Here is a 20,384-nt window from a genome sequence, read left to right on the forward strand (position 1 = left end):
GAGAGAGAGAGAGATATTTGAGATTTCTTAATGAGGAAGCAAAGGAAATTTCCTTTTATAGCTCTTTGACCCAAAAATTTTCAATTTTGCCCCTATCTTAATATTTAAATCCATTTTTATATTTTGGGTTCTTACAGTGATAGTTAGAGTGCTTTGAACTTGAGTAAGAATTCAATGTACCATTCCCGAACAAAACATATTGACATTCGCTATCATTGGATACATGAAGTGATGGAACAACAACTGTTGAAGTTAGTCAAAATTCATACTAAAGAGAATCCGGCAGACATGTTAACAAAGGGGGTAACTTATGAGAAGCTCTAGCTATGTAGGGATATAGCTGGAATGAATGTCAATTGAAGATTTAACATATTATTCTCCTCTTATGGGTATGGAGGGGGAGAATTGATGGATCCATACCCAGTCAAAGCAGACGGCTGCTGCTCCTTCAACATCTTCGGCACCAGCTGCTCCTCCGTCAACCTTTGCTACTGCACCTACTCTACCGGCTATGCTGACATTTAGCTACTGCCCTTTGAATTTTTGCTCCCCCTTGTGTATATATATATATATATATATATACGTGTGTGTGGAGTTGTGTATGGTGGTGTGTTGCAGTGTGCAGTGAGTGTGTGAGAGTGTCTGTGCAGTGTAAGCTGCGTGAAGAGAGATAGTGTAGAGTAAGAACAGATAGCTGTAAGAGTTGAGTGATTGTATCCTCCTCCTCTGTATTTTTCCCAGTACATAGTTATTTCTTGATCCCATGGACGTAGGTCGGAATTTGGCCGAACCACGTAACTCTGGTGTCAATATTGATGTATGTGTGTGCTTTGTTTATTTTCTCCATTGACTACTCAATCGGTAAAACCCAACAGTCCTTGCGGGCATGGCATTATGGAAGCTCCAGGCATGCTGCTGCCTGTGTTTTGGAAGTTTGGAATTTAGGATCTTGGCCTCCTTGTGCTCATTTGATCTTAAGTTTCTTTTGTATTCTGGGTACGCCTAGTTTTGATTGTAATAGCCTTGTGCCTTGGGTATGCCTAGGTTGAATTGTAATTGTTGCTAGGTTTTCTTTTCCTAGTTTTGATGCTATATGTATTTGATTGGGAGCTTTGGCTACCCCTAGTGTATGTTTCAGTCTTTGATCAATATAATTTACCCTTTGATAAAATAAAAAAAATGGACCACCCTTTATAAAATAAAAACTGAAAATGAAGACTAAAAACAAACATCTTGGTTAATATTTATTAAACTAAAACAAATAAAAAACAAGAATGATCAAATGGTCATTTTTGTCTTTGAACCAAACAACAATTAAAAAGATATGACTTAAATAGTAAAAATACAAAATGAATGCAAATTTGAAATCGTGATGTGGTCTCTCTTTTGCAAGCATCCAACGCTTCTCTTCATTGTCCTGCCCTCCTAGTGAGTGAGCAATCATGGCGATATCTCCTTCGATTGCCACTACTTCTCTCTCTTCCTCTCTCCCTCTCTCCCTCCCTCTCTCAGATTTTTCATCGTAACTCATCCTCTCATTCCATTGCAGTAAGGTTTTGCGTCTTGATTTTTTTTTTTTTTTTTTCTCTTTTTCCTTTCATCTCTTCTTTTAAATCTCTTGTCTTCTCACAGAAAGCTTTGGTGTCTTGTTCACTCCTGTGTCTTGTGCATCTTTCTTCCATCTTCCATTCTCCTTCTAAAACCCTAATCTCCACTAAGCTTGCGATCTCCTTTAAAATCTCCATATCGCACGATGAAAAAGTCCCTTCTAAGCCCTATTTTTCTTCTTCTGCTCATCACGTCTTTCCCAGGAAACTTACTTCCTTCATCTCATCTCTGTTTCTTTGGTTCTCGAATGGAATCCACTTTCTTCATAAGAAACACTTATCCTTTGAGGTGAGTGGTAGAGCTTTGTGCATTGTTGAGAAGACCAAATGAAGGAGGTTCGCTTTATCTATTTCTGAAGATATCGTAGTTGGCTAGAACTTGAACTCTTTAGTTTCCTTTTTATGAAAACTCTAGACCTTTGGGCGAGAATACATAGAGCCCCAAGCTACATTCTCTTGCTCCGGCAGAGGGCAAACACTTCAGGAAATTTATTTCATCGGAGAAAATCTCACACAAAGAGATTTTGAGTGCGATCTGCATACCAGATGGAGAGGAGGGTTCTGATTGGAGAGCTTTCTAGGAAGCTACCAGGGGTGCGCACGGAGATAGTGTCAGAGACACTGTAGTCTAGCAGTTGAGATGTCTTGATTGCTGTTCTATTAATGCAGTAATTTTCTAAGACTCCATGAAATAAAATCAGTGTTTTCTAGATTGGCACCATAGGGTTGGCATTCAAGTAAACAGCTAAAGAGAAATCCTAATTTAGATAAATCAAATTTTCAAGGGAAACATTCAGGGTTTGTAGGGAAGAGCTCAAATCTAACTTCAGAAATTTTTCAAGCGAGGGGCATGGTGAGTAAACAAAAAGGAGTTTCTGACCAAATAATTATAGATCTCAAGCTTAAAAAATCTACGCCTGCTCACTCCTATAAGGAGGCCCTCATTTGAGGCAAATCGTTGACTCCCATGATTGAGACCTTGAAGTCTATATTCGAAGAGCAAGGGAGGAAATTTTATTGCTCTATTAGCTAGTTCAAGATCAAAAGAGGAATTGTTACAGAGACTTTTGGCTGCTTGTAGAAGAGTTCAGGGCTCAGTTAGGGGCTGGAGTGCAAATCAGAATAAGGGAAAATAAATTGCACTATTAGAGGATGAAGGTTTAGAGGAATAAGAAGGAGATCACAACCCTTTTTCTTCAAACAACTAAGGGCTTCCTATTGATTATCTTTGCAGGAAGAATGTGATCATTGAGAATGATAGGTGTAAAGGAATGGAGAGTCATTACTCAGGGATCCCATCTTTTGGAGAAGTTGGCAAGTTTTTTTTTCGAGATGATGTGAGTCTAGACAGGGTCCATAGCCCAGGAATTTCATCAAACCATATCACCTCTGTTGATAATTTGGAGTCTTCAGGTGAACCAAATACCAATCTGCAATTTGAACGCTTGTGATTTGAGTATCAAACTTCTAGAGGACACACGAGATAGACCTATTGCTGTTCAGAGGAATTGAATCTCGTGAATTTTTCCTAAGTCTACCATGGACAAAGAATGGCTACATAATCAGGCCGCGACTGGAAGTAAGAACAGGCAATGAACAGGAGATATGGCGACTGAACTATTAGTTGTATGCCCTAAAAGCCAGCAAAGGCAAGTGAAATATCATGTTAATATAGTCTGTTACATAAATAAGTCTATAGAACTTTAGTTCTTAAGGAGGTTGGGGACATGAGGCTTGTACTTCTAAGCACTTAATTCCTTAATGCTCGTACAATTAGGATTGTGATGTTAGCACCGGAGGAGTCCATGGGTAGGCTTAATATACATGGGTGAACACCAACTTGACCCAAAAGTTTAAGCCTATTGGATATTGGATCCAACCATGTATATAAGTCCACCCATGGACTCCTTCGGTGCTAACAAGTAATATCAGAGCCAACGGTTCGTAACTCTAGGTGAGCGACATCATAAAAAGTTGATACGTGAAGCTAGTTCTCCTGACGTGCTAACACTTGGAGGATCAAGTGTGTGGCCTGGGCCAATAAGGATTATCTGGGTTGGGGATGGATTCAAATAGGGTCAAGACGTGAGAGGTAGGATCTGTTCGGAGGCACATGGAATGCAATCTGACGTCCGTAAGGCGCCAGTGGTAAGACCCACTTGAGCAACTGTTGGGGAATTGGACAGTTGGAACTCACAAGTGAGGGGGAGATTGTTGAAAATTTCACTTGTAAGTTTGTCCTACATTGAAAAATTTGAGTGAATGATATGTGCTTATATACATGGTTGGGTCCAAAACCCAATAGACTTAAGTTTTTGGGTCAAATTGGTATTTACCCATGTGTATCAAGCTCACCCATGGGCTCCTCCGATCCTAACATGTGAATGGGGATTGACAATTTGGAAGGACTAACCCAACATTATCTTTGCCTTATAGGAATGATGAAGACAAAGATAGTGGTGCTTGTTAGAGAACAGATTCGCTGAATGTGACCATAGTCTTAAATTTCTATTTCAACTCGAATTTTGAAGCTCCAAATTTTTGAAAATTTACACTGAAATTCCAATTTCGATTTCAATTTGAAAAAATAATGAAAATCAGTAGTAAAGCATGTAAATCTTTGTGAAACTTAAGAAATGGGTAACAAACATAATAATGTAAGTTTTATGACTATATTACAAGTTAAATATATTTATATTGTGTATGAGGTGGAAAAGTTATAATATAGTATGCGTATCAAATATATTTGTAAGATAATGTGCATTCAACATATTCGGGTAATACAAATGAAATTATTAAATCATTTAAATGTTATTTATTATACCAATAATGATAATTTAGACATGAATGATTAAATAAAATGTTGTGGTAAGTTTAAAAATACTTGTAATAATCTTTTGTTTCGATAAAAAAAAATAAAAAAAATTAAAAGATAAATCTCACTTTACTCCTAACTTGCTTATTTGAATTCTGAGGAAATTTCATTATATAATTAAGATTTCGATAAATTTCGCTAAAATTTCAATATTTCGGTAAATTTTGGATGATTCGTTGAGATTTCAATGGAAATTATGCAAAGATGGAAATTGACTGTCATTTCGATTTCGTGGGTGACATAAATCCAAAATTTCGGCGAAAATTTCGAACATTTAGTGGAAATTTAAGACCACGAGTGTAACCAAGTTAAGGACATCCACAATGGATGTTCTCATTCACAGTTTTGTAAACTGTCCCATATGCTTGAGATGGATCGGGACATCCACAATGGCTCAAAATTGAATCTGAAGATGCCAATCCCATTCCATCCCTGATTCTCCTGCCTCATAGCCTTCACAAGCACCAATCTTGGAGTCACAATCACTATTGTCTATTTATGCATTGAGTTTAAAGGCAGATCACCCATCTGTACCCAAAAAGAAGCTTTTGTCAAGTAGATATTTTGTTGTTGAATAGACCTATGTAGTCATCCAAGAGTACAGATTCTTTTTATCAAACTGCCATGGCGACACTTTTCTATGATATGTGGAAACTGAGAAAGGAAAAAATTCTCTCACATCCTTCACAGTAATTTGTTGCATTGATTTCTATGTTGCCAGGCGGGTGCATTTCATGGATGCATTGCTAAATTATTTTCAGTGAGTAGGTGTCCAGTAAGATGGTTTCTTCATTCCACAGCTCTGATAAATTATCCATATAATTGCTGAACCCAATCTCCTCTTCCTCCACTGTGAGGACAAACTTCTTTGTCCACTCCTCCAAGTTTCTCCTGTTCCAAGAAAACCATCACCACTCTTCTACAGGATCCCTAGATAAGCCCAGAGAGACCACAATGGCGCAGACCTAGAAACAAACACTCCCTCTGGGAACTAACTTCTTTGACAACTCTTCCAAATGGGCCACTATTCCAAGAAAACGACTGTCATTCTCCCACAAGAACTCTAAATTATCGCAGAAGAACACAGTGGCACATTCCTATAAAAACGCTCTTCCAAATCAGGACTTCTCCCTCGAAGAGAGTACCTTTTTGCCTCGGGTTGAAAGCCTGTTTGAAGCAGCCGCCTGTTTACTGCTCTCTTGGCAACTAAGCATTAATAGTTCTCCTTCCACTCCTTGCTGTCCAACCCTGTGCATGCCATTACTCTGCAGAACATTACATTAGGGCCCATTTTTTCTTATCATGCGTTGCTTTCGGGAACCTTAAAAACTTTAAGAAGTTGCGAGCCTTTCAGAATTTTGTTTATTGTCTTTGATTAACTGATCTGGAGCATTAGGTTATCTCTTGTGCATTGTTGGGTTTTCTTCAGCAGATTTGTCCTTGAGATTGAGTAGCCAATCTTCGTCAAGACTTGCAAAATGAATTTTGCTTCATTATGTTTGATGGATTCTTTCAGCAAATCGTGTTTATTTGCTTGTTAATGTTTTCAGCTGTAGGCTGCAGCAGTTTGTGCTTTGATTACAGAAGCAACACAGAATCTGAACCATGGAGATGCAGAAGAACTGATGGGAAGAAATGGAGGTGCAGCAGGGATGCTATTGCTCATCAGAGGTATTGTGCACAGCACATGCACAGAGGTGCAAAAAAGCACAAGGAATCTTAGTACTTGCCATTGCTGAATCTGCTGGCAACACGGGCTGTGTTCATCATCCCCCACCTTCTCCAGCCAAACCCAGAAAATTTTGTGGTCGTATAAAATTGAACGGCAATCTCAGCATGTCACTTGCAGGAAGGCCCACACCGACCTCCAGAGGTGAAAAAAGTACCAGGAGCAGCAGCGGCACCACCATCTCCGCTACTTATGACATTGAAACCAGTAGTATTTCTTCATGAGATGCTGCCATATGACTGACTGATGAAGCTTGTGGTCAATAGATACTTCTTGTAGGGGCAACTTTTAGGTATCCATTTTTTTTAGCCCAATTGTCAGTATTCTGACAGTTTTAGAGTAGTCGTTTGGAGCAGAGGAAACAGGGGATGCTAAGTCTGGTAAGAAATATAATCAATGAACTTTATGGTATAAGATATACTTGCTGTCCATGTACAAGTTTTTTAATGGGTTTGTTTCTTACACGGACCTTTTCTTCGTAAATGGCTCATGAAAGTGCCTTTTATGATGAAGCTTCATGCCAATGTCATTAGCGAATTAGCCAAGGGGATGCAGGAGCAGAGAGAGGTAGGTCCACCCCCCCACCAACCTTTAAAAATATTTACTTGGGTTCGGACTTAATTTAGATGTGTGAATTTAAAACAAAAATAGTATAAAAATATATTTAAGTTTATTCTAAATGTATACGATGTCAGATTCAATTTTAAATTTATACTTCAAACATTATTTAAATATGCTAAAATTTAAGGACAGTCTAGTTTTTGGAATATGTTGAGTTTCTAATAATTAACAAGCTCCCTGAGGGTATAATTTCATTAATAGAAGAAACAACCCTATGTCAAAAATGTTGATTGAATTTGGAGGGCATTTTTGTTGGTTGACATAGAAAAATGTTGATTTTTGATTTGTTAAATCATGGAGAATGCTTTAAATGATGGAGTCTCAGAGGTTGAGTGTTCAATTGATTACTGTTTTGAGGATTTTATTTGCAAAGCTCCTTCCACTAATTAAAAATGCACCAAGTCCTTAGATTCAAAACACTGTAAACAAGACTTGGAGGATTTGTTTAGTAGAACTTCCCGATGTCAATGAATTGCAGTTCATTGCTCTTTCAAGGAACATGGATGAGTTGTATCAAACTTCTAGAAGAAGTTTTCCAAGTTGGAACATATAAATGAACACACTGGTTAGCAGACTCTATGGTAAATTTCCCCCCCTTCTCTTATGACAAAGACATCATTGAGAAGATTTGGAAGAAGGCCTCCACCGTTGAGATTTTTTCTTTCAAATGTATCTTTCATATTCAAATTTAGTAACGTGGAAGATAGATTGGATTTTTGATAATGTACCCTAGTTTATAGGAAGCAACCCAATGTTTCTCTCTAAAGGGACAATGACGACAACAACAACAATAGACCTTAAGTCTCATAGGTAGGGTCAGTTATATAAATTCTTTTTTGCCAATTCATCCGATTAAGTGCATTTTCCTCTACTAGATTAAAAACTATTAAATTCTACTTCACTATTTCATTATAAGTTATTTTACGCCTACCCCTAGCCATTTTCATGTCATAAACAATAACTAACTCACTCCTCATAGATGCTCTACTATGCATGCGTTTCAAATGTCCAAACCATCTAAGTCGACCCTCATCTTGTCTTCGACCCAATTGTATACCTAAATTATTGCATCTATGCTCATTTCTTAGTTTATCTTTTAATATTATACCATCATTCACCTCAACATTCACATTTCAACAATTTTTACTTTATGTACAAGTTTCTTAGTTGTCCAACATTTCGAATCATAAAATATAACCGACCTTATAGTCGTATTGTAAAAATTTTCTTTCAATTTTAAATGTATTTTACATTCACACAACACACCTAACACATTCCTCCATTTACCTAACTTGCTTTAATTCTATCTATTTCATCTTCAATTTTTCCTTTACTTGCATAATAAATCCAAGATATCGGAATCTATTAGTGTTATTAATTTTTTGATTATCATGTTTAACATGTCTCTACTACTCCTCCTTATGTTACTGAAATTACATTTCATATACTTTATTTTATCCCAATTTATTCTAAAAATTTAAGACTCTAATACGGTTCTTCAAAGTTCTAACTTAGATTCTCAATCAACAAATACTGTCTACAAATGAAATATATCATAGGATTTCATTTTGGGTATAGCTAATAAATTTATCAATCACTAAAGTAAAAGACAAGGACTCAAAGTGGAACCTTCATGCACACTTATTGTGATTGGAAAATCTCTAGATTCCTCTACTATAGTTCTAATGCTAATTGATATATTTTATCATACACATCCTTAATGACTTTAGTATTTTATTGCATACCCCCCTTTTTTTTTTTTTCTAAGATTCACCAAAGAACTTTCCTAAAGAGGAAACACTTGATTAATGAAACATTTTATATCCAAAGGGTAGAGGAGTTCTTCCCCTATATGATTATGTAGTCATCCTTGTATCCATCATCGAAATTTAAAAGTTCAGTAATCTTACGAAAGAGATCCATTTTTGAAAATTGAGATATTATATTTGTCTTGAGCATCTAAGTTTGGTATTGAGCCTAAAGTGACGAGAGTGTTTGCTTTAACATTAAACTCGGGTGGGACATTTTGAAAACAAGGCAAGTATTGAAAACCCATTGATTGGTTTCTTAGCCTTCCCCTTTATTATTATTCTTCTTCTTCTTCTTCGTCTTGAAAATGGAGTCTCCACTTCATTTTTATTATTATTTTTGAACAGGTGAAAACAAATATAAAAAAAAAAACCTTTTTTAAAGTTTGAAGGTGGGAGTACATTTGTGAATATGGATGGAAAATTTTTGATTTTTTAAAAGGAAAACTATAAAACTTGCAGAAAAACACCTTCATTCTTGAAAATAAATTTTTCAAAAAAGGGCTAATTTTAAAAATTAGTTCAAAAGCTACAATCATTTTAATTTTTTTTTAAATAGTGATTTTTGACTTTTTAAAGTGAAAAACCATAAAACTGTCACAAATTAATTAATGAGGAGACTCGACCAATCAATCTAGAAGACATATAAACACTGAAACATCCCAACAAAGTAAGGAAAAAAAAGTCCACAAAATGGCCAAAAATTTTAAAAATTAGTTCAAAAGCTATGTCATGAACAATCATTTTAAAATCTTGTGTTTTGAAAATAGTGATTTTTGACTTTTTAAAGTGAAAACCCATAAAACTGTCAAAAATTAATTAACGATCAAACTTAACCAATCAATCTAGAAGACATGTAAACACTGAAACATCCCAACAAAGAAAGGGAAAAAAGTTGACAAAATGGCCAAGATTGGCCTCTGAATTGGTTGATCAACCGCTTGCTTATTAAGATTTGGTCAGTTGTGCCTTTGAGGATGGAGGTGCATACAATTTTTGAATTTCTAAAAATTTTATTCAAATTTTTATGAAAGTATAACATCAATCTATTTTGCGCCAAACCTAGATGATATGTTAGTACTTAGTATTAACTTGCATACATAGGAATCATGCAAAATTTTCATGCTAATATAACATGACAAACATATAGAAAGAAAAAATACATGTAATATGGAGATAAGATTAAATCATGATATGTATGATTGACCTAAAGATGTTTTCCAGTGTAGTACAAAGGGGAAAATACTCACTTAACAAAGAATACTACAAAAAAAAGAATGGAAAGGAAGAATATGGAAATGTTGTGCAAATAAATGCACAGTGTACAGAAATCGTGTTGGGCTTTTGTGGAGCCTAGTTTGTGTTAAATTTGGATGATGACCCGACCTTTATTTAATGAGAGATTTCTATCCTAAGGCTTAGTCCATAAAGCGAAGGCTTGGGCCGTAAGACACAAGGCGTACTCGTGGGGTCCAGGGGCAACGGCCCCTGGAAAATTTTTTGGGCCCATCCGGAACGGAACCCTATGCGCAACATATAAAAGGATTGCTTTTGGGTGATTAGGGAGAGTATTGTATCGCTGCACTCTCTGTAATATTTCTCCCTGATTATAGTGAAATCCCTGCAACTCCGTGGATGTAGGCAAAATTGCTGAACCACGTAAATACTGTCTTGTGCGTGTGATTCATTTTTCTTTGGCGTGTATTATTTCTCTATTTTGTTTCTCACAAGTTTCGGAATTTGTTTTTAATTCCCAACAAACCGATCGTACAATGCAGCAACTAACAATGAACAATACGGAAACACAATAATACAAATTATAAGGAAAGTAATAAAACAATGATACAAAGGATTAATGTGGTTCGACAATGGCTAGGTCTATGACAGCAAGCAGCTGAAATTTTTACTATCTTTTTCAAGCAAGGGTTACAACAATTTTATATATGCTAACCCTCTTTGTGAATTTAGGTGTAAACCCAAGAGGGGAGGGGGAAGGGGAGGGGGAGGGAGAGAGGGTGAATAATATTTTAAAATTCTAAGACTTAAAGTCCTTATTTTAAAATGGCACAACCACACAAACACAAGTTTGGAGATACACAGATTTCAGTATTACACAACCTAATAAATTCAGGCTATGTATTCCACAACCAATAAATCAATCACAAGTGCAATATATATTTAAGACATAAACAATAGGCAAATGTGAAACAAATAGTCAAACGCAAGCGGAAATAAAATGAGATAAGGGAAAGAGAAATGCAAACTCTAGATTTTACATGGTTCAGCCAACCCGACCTACGTCCTCGCCTTGGGCAAACTACCCAAGGATTCCACTATACCGTTCCATAACCTAGGACGAAGGTTCCTGTTACAATCTGCTCCTTACAAGAGATGTTGACACTCTACTGCTCACAAGAGGCGTAGCTTCTTCCTCTCGATTCATAATCTGAACTGCCAATACAAGTGACGAAAGATAATTTTGAATACACTCAGATGTTTCCCAATAAGCTAATGAGTACAATAAAACCTAAACACTCTCACAAAATATAACTTGAAACTCAATGGAGTAAATGTATTGATCTCAATATGATTTTTGTAATAAAAGAATATATGATCTTTGTATAAAAATATGTACGATGAGTTTCTTCAAAGATCTAAAAACCCAATGCAATATATCACCAATAAATGATTTTTCAAATAATATATGCGTGGAGATGCTAGGGTTGGCTCTCAAACAGTTCTTGCAAAAATGTAATCTTTGAATAAATATATGAAAGTGAATGCTTCAAAGATTCAAAACCCTAGTAAAAAAAAAAATTTCTGAAAACATTTTTCAAACAAAGGACATATGGAAAACTAGGGTTTTTGCTCTCAGTAAGATTTTAAATATAAGATTATGAGAGAAGAAAAACTTTGAAGATGAAGATTGAATGCCCAAAGAAAATTCTTTCTTTATCAAACCTCAATACCAAAGATGCTTGCAAGAGATGTGAGTGAATGCCCTTTGAAAATTGAGAGAATGCCCAAAAGTGTTTGAATCTGATAGAGTGTTGGCAAAAGGTGTAAAATAAGTTTTAGGGTTTGATATTTATAGGCATTTTCGGCATATGGATGTTTTCTAACAGTTGGATCAATAAAAGATATTTTAATTAACTAAAATTTGCCCGTTGAGCACTGGAGCGTCACGTATGCTTGACAGACTCGTTGACAAGTGGAGAACTAGTCAACAAGTGTCCTTCACTCGCTCATCGACGAGACCAAGGGATTAGTCGACAAGTGGTCTATCTGAGAAAATTAGGATCTTGGTATTTTCTTGTTGATGAGTGCCTTGTTTTTCAGCCCTATTAACCTTTTAAAATACAGATCCAACCTATGTTAAGTGTATATGAATATATCATCAAAAACATGCATCCTAGGGTCAGTCTATTATTCATTTTGAGTTTCTTATCATATCTTATAAGACATGTAAATACAAATAAGACTAAGTATAAATTACAATTGGAAAGTTGAACCATCTTCATCCTTTTGCTCTTCTACTTCCATGGAATGAGTCAAGTCGTATGCACCTTAACTTCCTCATGGCCTCCATAGCATCTTTACCATTCGTGCATGCTAAGTAATAATCCTGTTTAAAATCTCAATGCACAGGTAAAATACTAAGTGATTTGTCATTATCAAAACAGGATTGGACTCATAGAGTCAACAATCTCTCCATTTTTTATGATGACAAATACACAAGCAAACATGGGTTAAGCCAAAAAAATGGTTCCCCCCCCCCCCCCCCACCCTAAGATTATGCATGATTTATAATATTGCACTGTAATCCAAATATATTGTAGAATAAAGACAATCAAAAATTTTCAATATGCAATTTGAGTCTCCCCCAATGTTTCTTACTCGAAATATGCCCAATTTCGCTAGAAGATATTTCTCCCCCTTTTGACATCAACAAAAAGGACCAAGGCAAAAAGATATAAGTATTTAAATGAATCTCCAGCTTAAAGAAATTTCCTTTTAAAAAATTTTATGTTGAGCACAAAATAGTATTTCAAGCAGCATTTATACAAACATGCAAACAATTCAGTTCAGTATAGTTAGAATTCATGTTTTTAGTAGGATGCATCAACTATTCATAACAGAATTTAAGCGTGCAGTTTACTATAAAGTATATAAGTGTAAAATAAGACAATCGTGAGATTGCTTAATTATAAGTTAAGTTGCTCCCCCTCAATTATGCACTCCAAAATATCTCCATGCAACTTCTCTACTATGCATCACGCCTAATTCACGTATGATTTGGATAAGCTTATCCTCTTGAAGTGGTTTCGTGAATATATTGGCCCATTGCTCATCTGTACACACAAACTCAAGTGTCACATCCCCCTTTTGCACATGGTCATGAATAAAGTGATGTCTAATTTCTATGTGCTTTGTTCGTGAGTGTGATATGGGGTTCTTTGAGATATTTATTGCACTTATATTATCACATTTTATGGGTATAGTTTCATAGTGCAATCCATAGTCCATGAGTTGTTGCTTCATGTAAAGGGTTTGAGTACAACAACTCCTAACCGCTATATATTCAGCCTTGGTTGTGGATAGTGCAACTAAGTTCTATTTCTTGGAAAACAAAGAAATTAGAGATTGTCCTAAAAAATGGTAAGTGCCACTCGTGCTTTTTCTATCCACTTTACTATTGGCAAAGTCAACATCAGAATGACTAACAATCTCAAAAGAAGTGTACTTAGGATACCATGATCCTAATTTAATAGTCCCAATAAGATATCTAAGTATTCTTTTAACTGCTAAGCCTAAAATCTTGCACAAAAATATGCACTAAACATAAAATCAGGTCTGCTAGCAGTCAGGTATAACAGACTACCAATCATGTCATGGTAGAGCTTAACATCTACTAGAATACCTTGCTCATCTTTATCTAATTTTGTGGAAGAACTCATATGCATTCCTAAGATTTTACTGTCTTCCATATTGAACTTCTTGAGCAAGTCTCTAATATATTTTGATTGGTTTATAAAAATTCCATGTTTGGCCTTTTTTATTTGAAGTCCTAGGAAGAAATTAAGTTCACTCATCATGCTCATTTCGAATTTATTTTGCATGCAACTGGTAAATTCATTACACAACTTTTCATTTGTTGCTCCAAAAATGATGTCATCTACGTATATTTATACTAGGAGCATGTTATCATTTTTAGATTTTATAAATAGTGTTATGTCTATCTTCCCTCTGGTAAACCCATTATCCAGCTAAAAACCACTAAGCCTTTTATACCAAGCTCTAGGAGCTTGCTTCAATCCATACAAGGCTTTAGTTAGTCTATAAACTGTGGTTTTCGAATCCTGGATGTTGTTCAACATATACTTCCTCATTTATATAGCCATTTAGAAATGTGCTTTTAACATCCATTTCATATAATTTTAAGTTCTTAAAAGCAACATATGCTAATAACATTCGAATGACTTCCATTCTAGCTACAGGTGCATAAGTTTCCTCAAAATCTATACCTTCCTCATGGTTGTACCCTTGAGCTACTAGTTTGGCTTTGTTTCTTACTACTATTCCAATTTCATCTTTCCTGTTCCTATAGACCTATTTAGTTCCAATAATAGTGTGATCATCAGATCTAGGAACCAAGGTCCAGATTTTGTTCCTCTTAAATTGGTTTAATTTTTCTTGCATAGATAATATCCAAGATTCATCCTCAATGGCCTCCTTTACATTTTTAGGCTCCTCTTATGAAAAGAATGCAAAGTGGCTAACCATATTTCTAAGTTGAAAGGGAAGGTGTACTCCCAAGAGGGGGGGTGAATTGGGATTTTAAATTTTTCTTTAAATCCTTTTTAATAAACTCTTTCTCAATCCTCCTTAGTTTTAACAATTACACATGTAAGATTGATTAACAACAATAAGTACAGCAGAAGATTAAATTAGTTATCAACCTTAATGAATGAGTATGCTTACTTTGAATGCTTTATGGATTAGTCAAAAAATCTTTTAGCAATTATCCAACAAACCAATCCAACTAAGGTAACAAGGATAAGATTCGCAATATGAAATAATAACACAATCTCAGCAATGCTTCCAAGATTCATCTTTTTATGTGTATAGCTGACAAAAGCCCTGTTATTAATACACAAGATACACTTGATTTTTTCAATATGAAACACAATAGAAATTTTCAACCACTCTTCCAAAACTCAGATTTCAAACCAATCACTTTCAAGATTAAAGATCGTTATTGATTTTCTTTTAATGATTTTTGAGTCTTGGGAGTTAATCAATCAACGTACTCCTTTATGGTTTCCACAATAAGATTTGATCAACCAACGTATTCCTTTTCGGTTTCCGCAATCCCAATATCAAATTAATTTTCAGCTTTGTTTATTTCCAAACCACACAGTGTATATAAACTGAAAAATAAACAATCAACCATGCAGTTAAAATGAACGGTGTCAACACCTCAATTTTAACCAGGCCATTTTCGAGAAGACCCGCTGTAATAAAAGTTGACTTCGAATCTCGAAAACTGGAGGACCTATTTGAAAAACCCCATGTTGTAAAATAAGTTCCAGTATTTTAAATTGAGTCCCAATGTTTTTAACCGAGTCTCGGTGTCTTAAACCAAGTCCCGATGTTTTAATTGAGTCTCGATGTTTTTAACCGAGTCATAGTATTTTTATTTGAGTCATAGTATTTTTAATTGAATCCCGATGTCTTTAATCAAGTCCTAGTAATTTTATTTGAGTTCTGATATTTTTAATTGAGTCCCGATGTCTTTAATCGAGTCTTGGTATTTTTAATTGAGCCCCGGTGTTTTTTAGCAAGTCCCGATATGTGTTAAATTAAGTCTGAGTTTTCAAATTGAGTCCTGTTTTATTTTAAATTAGAGTCCTATTTTAAGATTGAGTCCTGGTATTTTAAAAAATAAGTCTCTTTTGGTTTTAAAATTGAATCTTTCAATTTGAGCATTTTTAATTTTTAAATTAAGTTTTTCTAAATTTTCAAAAATTTTTTGGAGTCGAGCCCTTTAATTTTTAAAATTGAACTTCTTTTTTTTTTTTTTTCAAACATTTTTATTGAGTCTTCTTTCCGATTCCGGGTCCTTCCAATTTCCGGAATCAAGTATTATTAAAATTGGATTTTTCATTTGTGGGAAAATAAAATTTGGCCAACAAAATATAAAAGAAATTCAAGAATAAAAAGAAAAAGGAAAGCATGTGCGCAATGATTCCCCTTTAACAAAACCTGCAGGGAATTATTCTTCTGTTGTGGAACTTTTTTGGCCCACGCAGGTAAATGACAACAACTTTTGCGCGCCATTTTACATTACTTAGACTCTATAAAGGGAGAGTCTAAACACGCGCAGTAGAGGGTCGGGCACTATTCATCTTCTTCCTCACACATCTCTCTGTCTCTCTTCCGCCCTCATCTCCCATCCTCTTTCCCTTCAAAATCACCACCACCAGACCCGCGCAACTCTCCACTCTCCAGCCACCTCGCACCAGCAAACCAAACCTTCCTTTAATCTCTCCTCCCTTGTCTCTCTCATATCTATCGGATCTCACTCGAGCATTACCACCTGTAAGTGTAGATCCAGCCGAACTTGCAGCCATCCTCCACCTCACCTGCAACTCCAGCAAAAACCTCTCCCACCAACCAGTCATTCCCAGCATCACCCAACCACCTCACGGCCAGCTCGCCCTCACAACCCATCACCTCTCTCATTCAACCTCACCTATGGCAACACCACCACCTGCCACACCTCCATACCCGGAGCCCCTTCGCAGCTCTTCCCCAATGACCTAAAGCTCTCAGCATTCTCACCCTCACAGACCATCTCTCCTTACTTTTCATTTTCGACTCATCACTCAACCGAACTACCATCTCTCCATAATTTTTTACCTCTCTCACGAACCCTCAACTTCAATACCCGAGCACTGCTCCTCACCTAGACCACTCGAGCTCACCTCCACGGCCACCATCCACAGTCTTCAACTCTCACCATGCTAGCAGCACCATCCTTTGATACCCCCCACCATCATCTCCGTCACTGCAACCCCTGAACTGGCACCACCATCACTGCCAAGCTGGCAGACGAGCCATGAACTTGCGACCACCGTCTCCCTCACTAGCCGCTTGCCTTTGAACCACCGCAGCCATCATTGTCTCCTCTGCACCAGCACCAGCAGCCCCATAGCCTTCCGCAGATCCCATTCACCCATGATCACCACGCCATCTCGTCGGTGCGGAACCATCACGCACACACTGTCGTTGCCTCACCATCTCCAGATGCCTCCTCACCTGCACCACCCAGCAGAGAAGAATACGCCGACGAGCACAATTGAGTTTCGACCCCGATTCAGACGAGAACGTAGGATCCATGAGTCTCCCCTTCAAGAAGAACCCGAAGCCAGACTCAATTGCCATGGACGCCCAAGCTTCATCCGAAGGTGGTCGAGGCTGAACCAAACCCTTTGAGTTCGTCTCCACTACCAACCTCACCTCACACCAGAGCCGTAGGTAGCCAACACACGCCCAGCCAGCTTCTAGATTTTTGAGCACTCCCACGTAATCACCTGCACCACCCTCACACTCTGTTACGTATGTGGCTCCCCTGCAACTCTGGAAGTCACCCCGGTGGCCACGTCATTGCCAGTTTTTCCCAGAACAGCTACCAGTTTCAACGTCTCGGCCACCCTTCAACAAATCTTCCATCCTCTCTCCCATTCTCTCTCGCACAGGCTCACCATTCTCACACTCACTCTTAGACTCTCCCATCTCTCACTATCTCTCGGATCCATATGCAGACACCCTCGGCAACTCACTCCATTTTTTTTTTAAAACTCTCACCCTCGGCATTTCACACACACATAGGGGAGGCTCAGGCTCACTCTCCACTACCACTCCCCAACCACAGTCGTGAGCATCCTACACACACTGACCAGCCAATCTAGTGGATGCACCCTCTCCGGCAGCCGTCCTCGGCGCTCACGACTTCCATCTCTGGCCGCATCACGACCACTTGATCTAGACTCCAATCGATAGCCAGCTCTGGCAACCAACCTCCAATATCGGCACCACCTTCCGTCAACATCAGCTTCGGCCTCTCACTTCCATTCTCACAGAATAGTTATCTTCTCCGATGCATCCTCGGAAGTCGGCGGCTCTGTGCTTCCACACACGTCCAGCAGCACCTCTTTCGACATTGTAAGTTTATTGATGTTTGCTTCTAAACTTCTGCTAACTCTGCTTGTCTGGGTCTTACATAGATTGGGATACAAAGTTCATATTGAAATGCCTTTTTCTGTGGGATATTGTTCTTAATTCTTGGGTGGAGGTTGGAACGTGTCATAGGGTGACCCGAACTAATGCTTGAATCTCTTTACTGTTGGGTTGAATTTTTTTGAGCTTGTGTCATTAGGAACTTCATGACAGAGTGGTGGAGTGCAACGTAATGAGGTAAATCATATGTTTATTAGATTCCCTTTGGCATGATTGTTTTGGTAATCTGTTGAATGTGTTGAAAAATTTGCTTTTACACTTGGGTCATTAGATCAGTGCACCTTTTTCTCAAACAGAATATTGGACGTTGATATCCCACACTAATTTATTTGGTCATCATTATTATATAGTGCAACTCTCTGTAATTGGTTGCTTACGGGCTCTCCCCCATAGCGCACAACACCGCACACACACGCACCCTGTTAACACACTACTTACACACACTGACACACCCACCTGCACGCACACTGTTACACGCAATACAGCGCACACGAGTTTTTTTCCGTTTTAACCCTGTATTTTTTAAATATATTAAATAATATTTTTTCTGAAAAATATTTCCCGGAATAACCTTGACGTAATCTTGCTAAACAAATCTCGCTATTTGAAATAGCGAGATTTCCCACGTGTCATTTCCATAAAAAATATATTATTTAATATTTTTAAAAAAAATGATAAATCAGGAAATAAATTATTCTGCGTAATAAATTATTTTCCGATTTATTACGCAGAAGAATATATTACGTAGAATAATTTTTTTAAAATATATATTTTCATATTAAATATAAAGATAAATATATATTTTTTTGAACAAATCTCAAAATTTTAAAATATATATTTTTATATTTTTCACTAAATCTCAAAAGCACTATCTTCTGTTTAAAATTTTAAATTAAAGCGATGCACATATTATTTTGGATATCTCAATTTAATTTTTAAAAATTGCTAACAAATGATCCTAATTTGAATGTCTTATTGATAATTAGGCTGAATTATATTTAATAAATAATAAATTAACAAAATATAAAGAGAATTATTTAGAATTTAAAATGATTTTTATTTACTGTCCCGCGACATATCCCCAAAACTGTCACCGGTTTTCTCTCATCTCCAGAAATCGTCGCCGATTTTTCTCCTTTCTCAGCCAAAAATTTATTTTTTCCAATTTCTTTTATTTATTATATTTTCTGGGTATTTACACCCAATTTTATACCTTTTTTATATGTATATTCAAAATATTTTTTTGAAAAAGCTAAATTTTTATAACTTTTTAAAATTTTAAATATTAGAAAATAAAAAATATCTTCCACAACTAAGCAAGTCTTTAACATTTTTTTTTCTCATCTCTTATAATAAAGATAATCCATCTTTACTTTGAATAATAAATGTATACATAATTATCATATCTTAATCTTCTCTAATTTTTTTTATTAATTGGACAAAATAATAAGTGGAAACACCTAAAAAGTAGTCTTAGAAAAAGTAGCCCACATAATTAGAATCCACAAATAAATACATTAATTACACAAATCTTTGACTTAAAGAATATTTAATCTCAAAAAAGCCAACACACTTTTTTTTTGTTTCTTAAAAAGAATCAACTTTTTACTTTAATTTTTTCTATTCATCGATCATAAAAAATCAGTTAATAATTAAAATAAAAATTATATTTGGGAATTTGAATTCGAGAGTCAAATTTAAATTTGGGTAAAATTATAAAAAAAATATGTATTTTTTGTACAAATACATAAAAATCATATTCATAATTTAAATTTCAAACTCTAAATATATATTATTATTTTAAAATATTTTTTAAAAATGAATAATATTTTTGAACGTTATATTTTCAAACCCTTTAACAAACTGTCAGTATATATATATATATATATATATATATATATATATATATATATATATATATATTAATTTTAGGGTACAATTAAAATTGGTAATTTAAAATAAAGTTCAAAATTTCAATTTATTATACAATAAATTTTTTTAAAATAATAAATCGGGAAATAAATTATTCTACGTAATAAATTATTTCCTGATTTATTGCGCAGAATAATTTATTTCCAGAATTTTTATTTTTTTAAAAAATATATTAAATAATTTTTTTATGAAAATGACACGTGACAAATCTCGCTACTTCAAATAGCGAGATTTGCTTAAATCTCGCTACTATAAGTAGCGAGATTACGTCAGGGTTATTCCGGGAAATATTTTCCCAGAAAAGGTATTATTTAATATATTTAAAAAAGAAAGGGATAAAATGGGAAAAAACTCTAGCGCACACAATATTACATAATAAAGCACGCACCGATAACACAAACACTTGAACACACAAAAACCATGTGGAAAGCAACGTGTGTTGACTATGGTGTCAATCAAGACTTTAAACTTATTTTTTCTCGGACCGGTTAATGTTTGACTAGTTCACC

At 35.8% G+C, this 20,384-nt stretch overlaps 1 protein-coding gene across 1 annotated transcript in view; it reads left to right on the forward strand.

Moving 5' to 3' along the window:
* The window catches only part of LOC131165777 (growth-regulating factor 9-like), a 41,648-nt gene extending 35,006 nt beyond the window's left edge, over positions 1–6,642 (forward strand). The window contains exon 3 of the mRNA XM_058123828.1: positions 6,033–6,642. Within this exon, the coding sequence (XP_057979811.1) occupies positions 6,033–6,205 (173 nt within the window). The 3' untranslated portion in view covers positions 6,206–6,642. The remainder of the gene's footprint in view (positions 1–6,032) is intronic.
* The last annotated feature ends 13,742 nt before the right edge of the window (positions 6,643–20,384 follow it).

Source organism: Malania oleifera, chromosome 10 (genome assembly GCF_029873635.1).
Source record: "Malania oleifera isolate guangnan ecotype guangnan chromosome 10, ASM2987363v1, whole genome shotgun sequence".
NCBI classification, from domain to species: Eukaryota; Viridiplantae; Streptophyta; class Magnoliopsida; order Santalales; family Ximeniaceae; genus Malania; species Malania oleifera.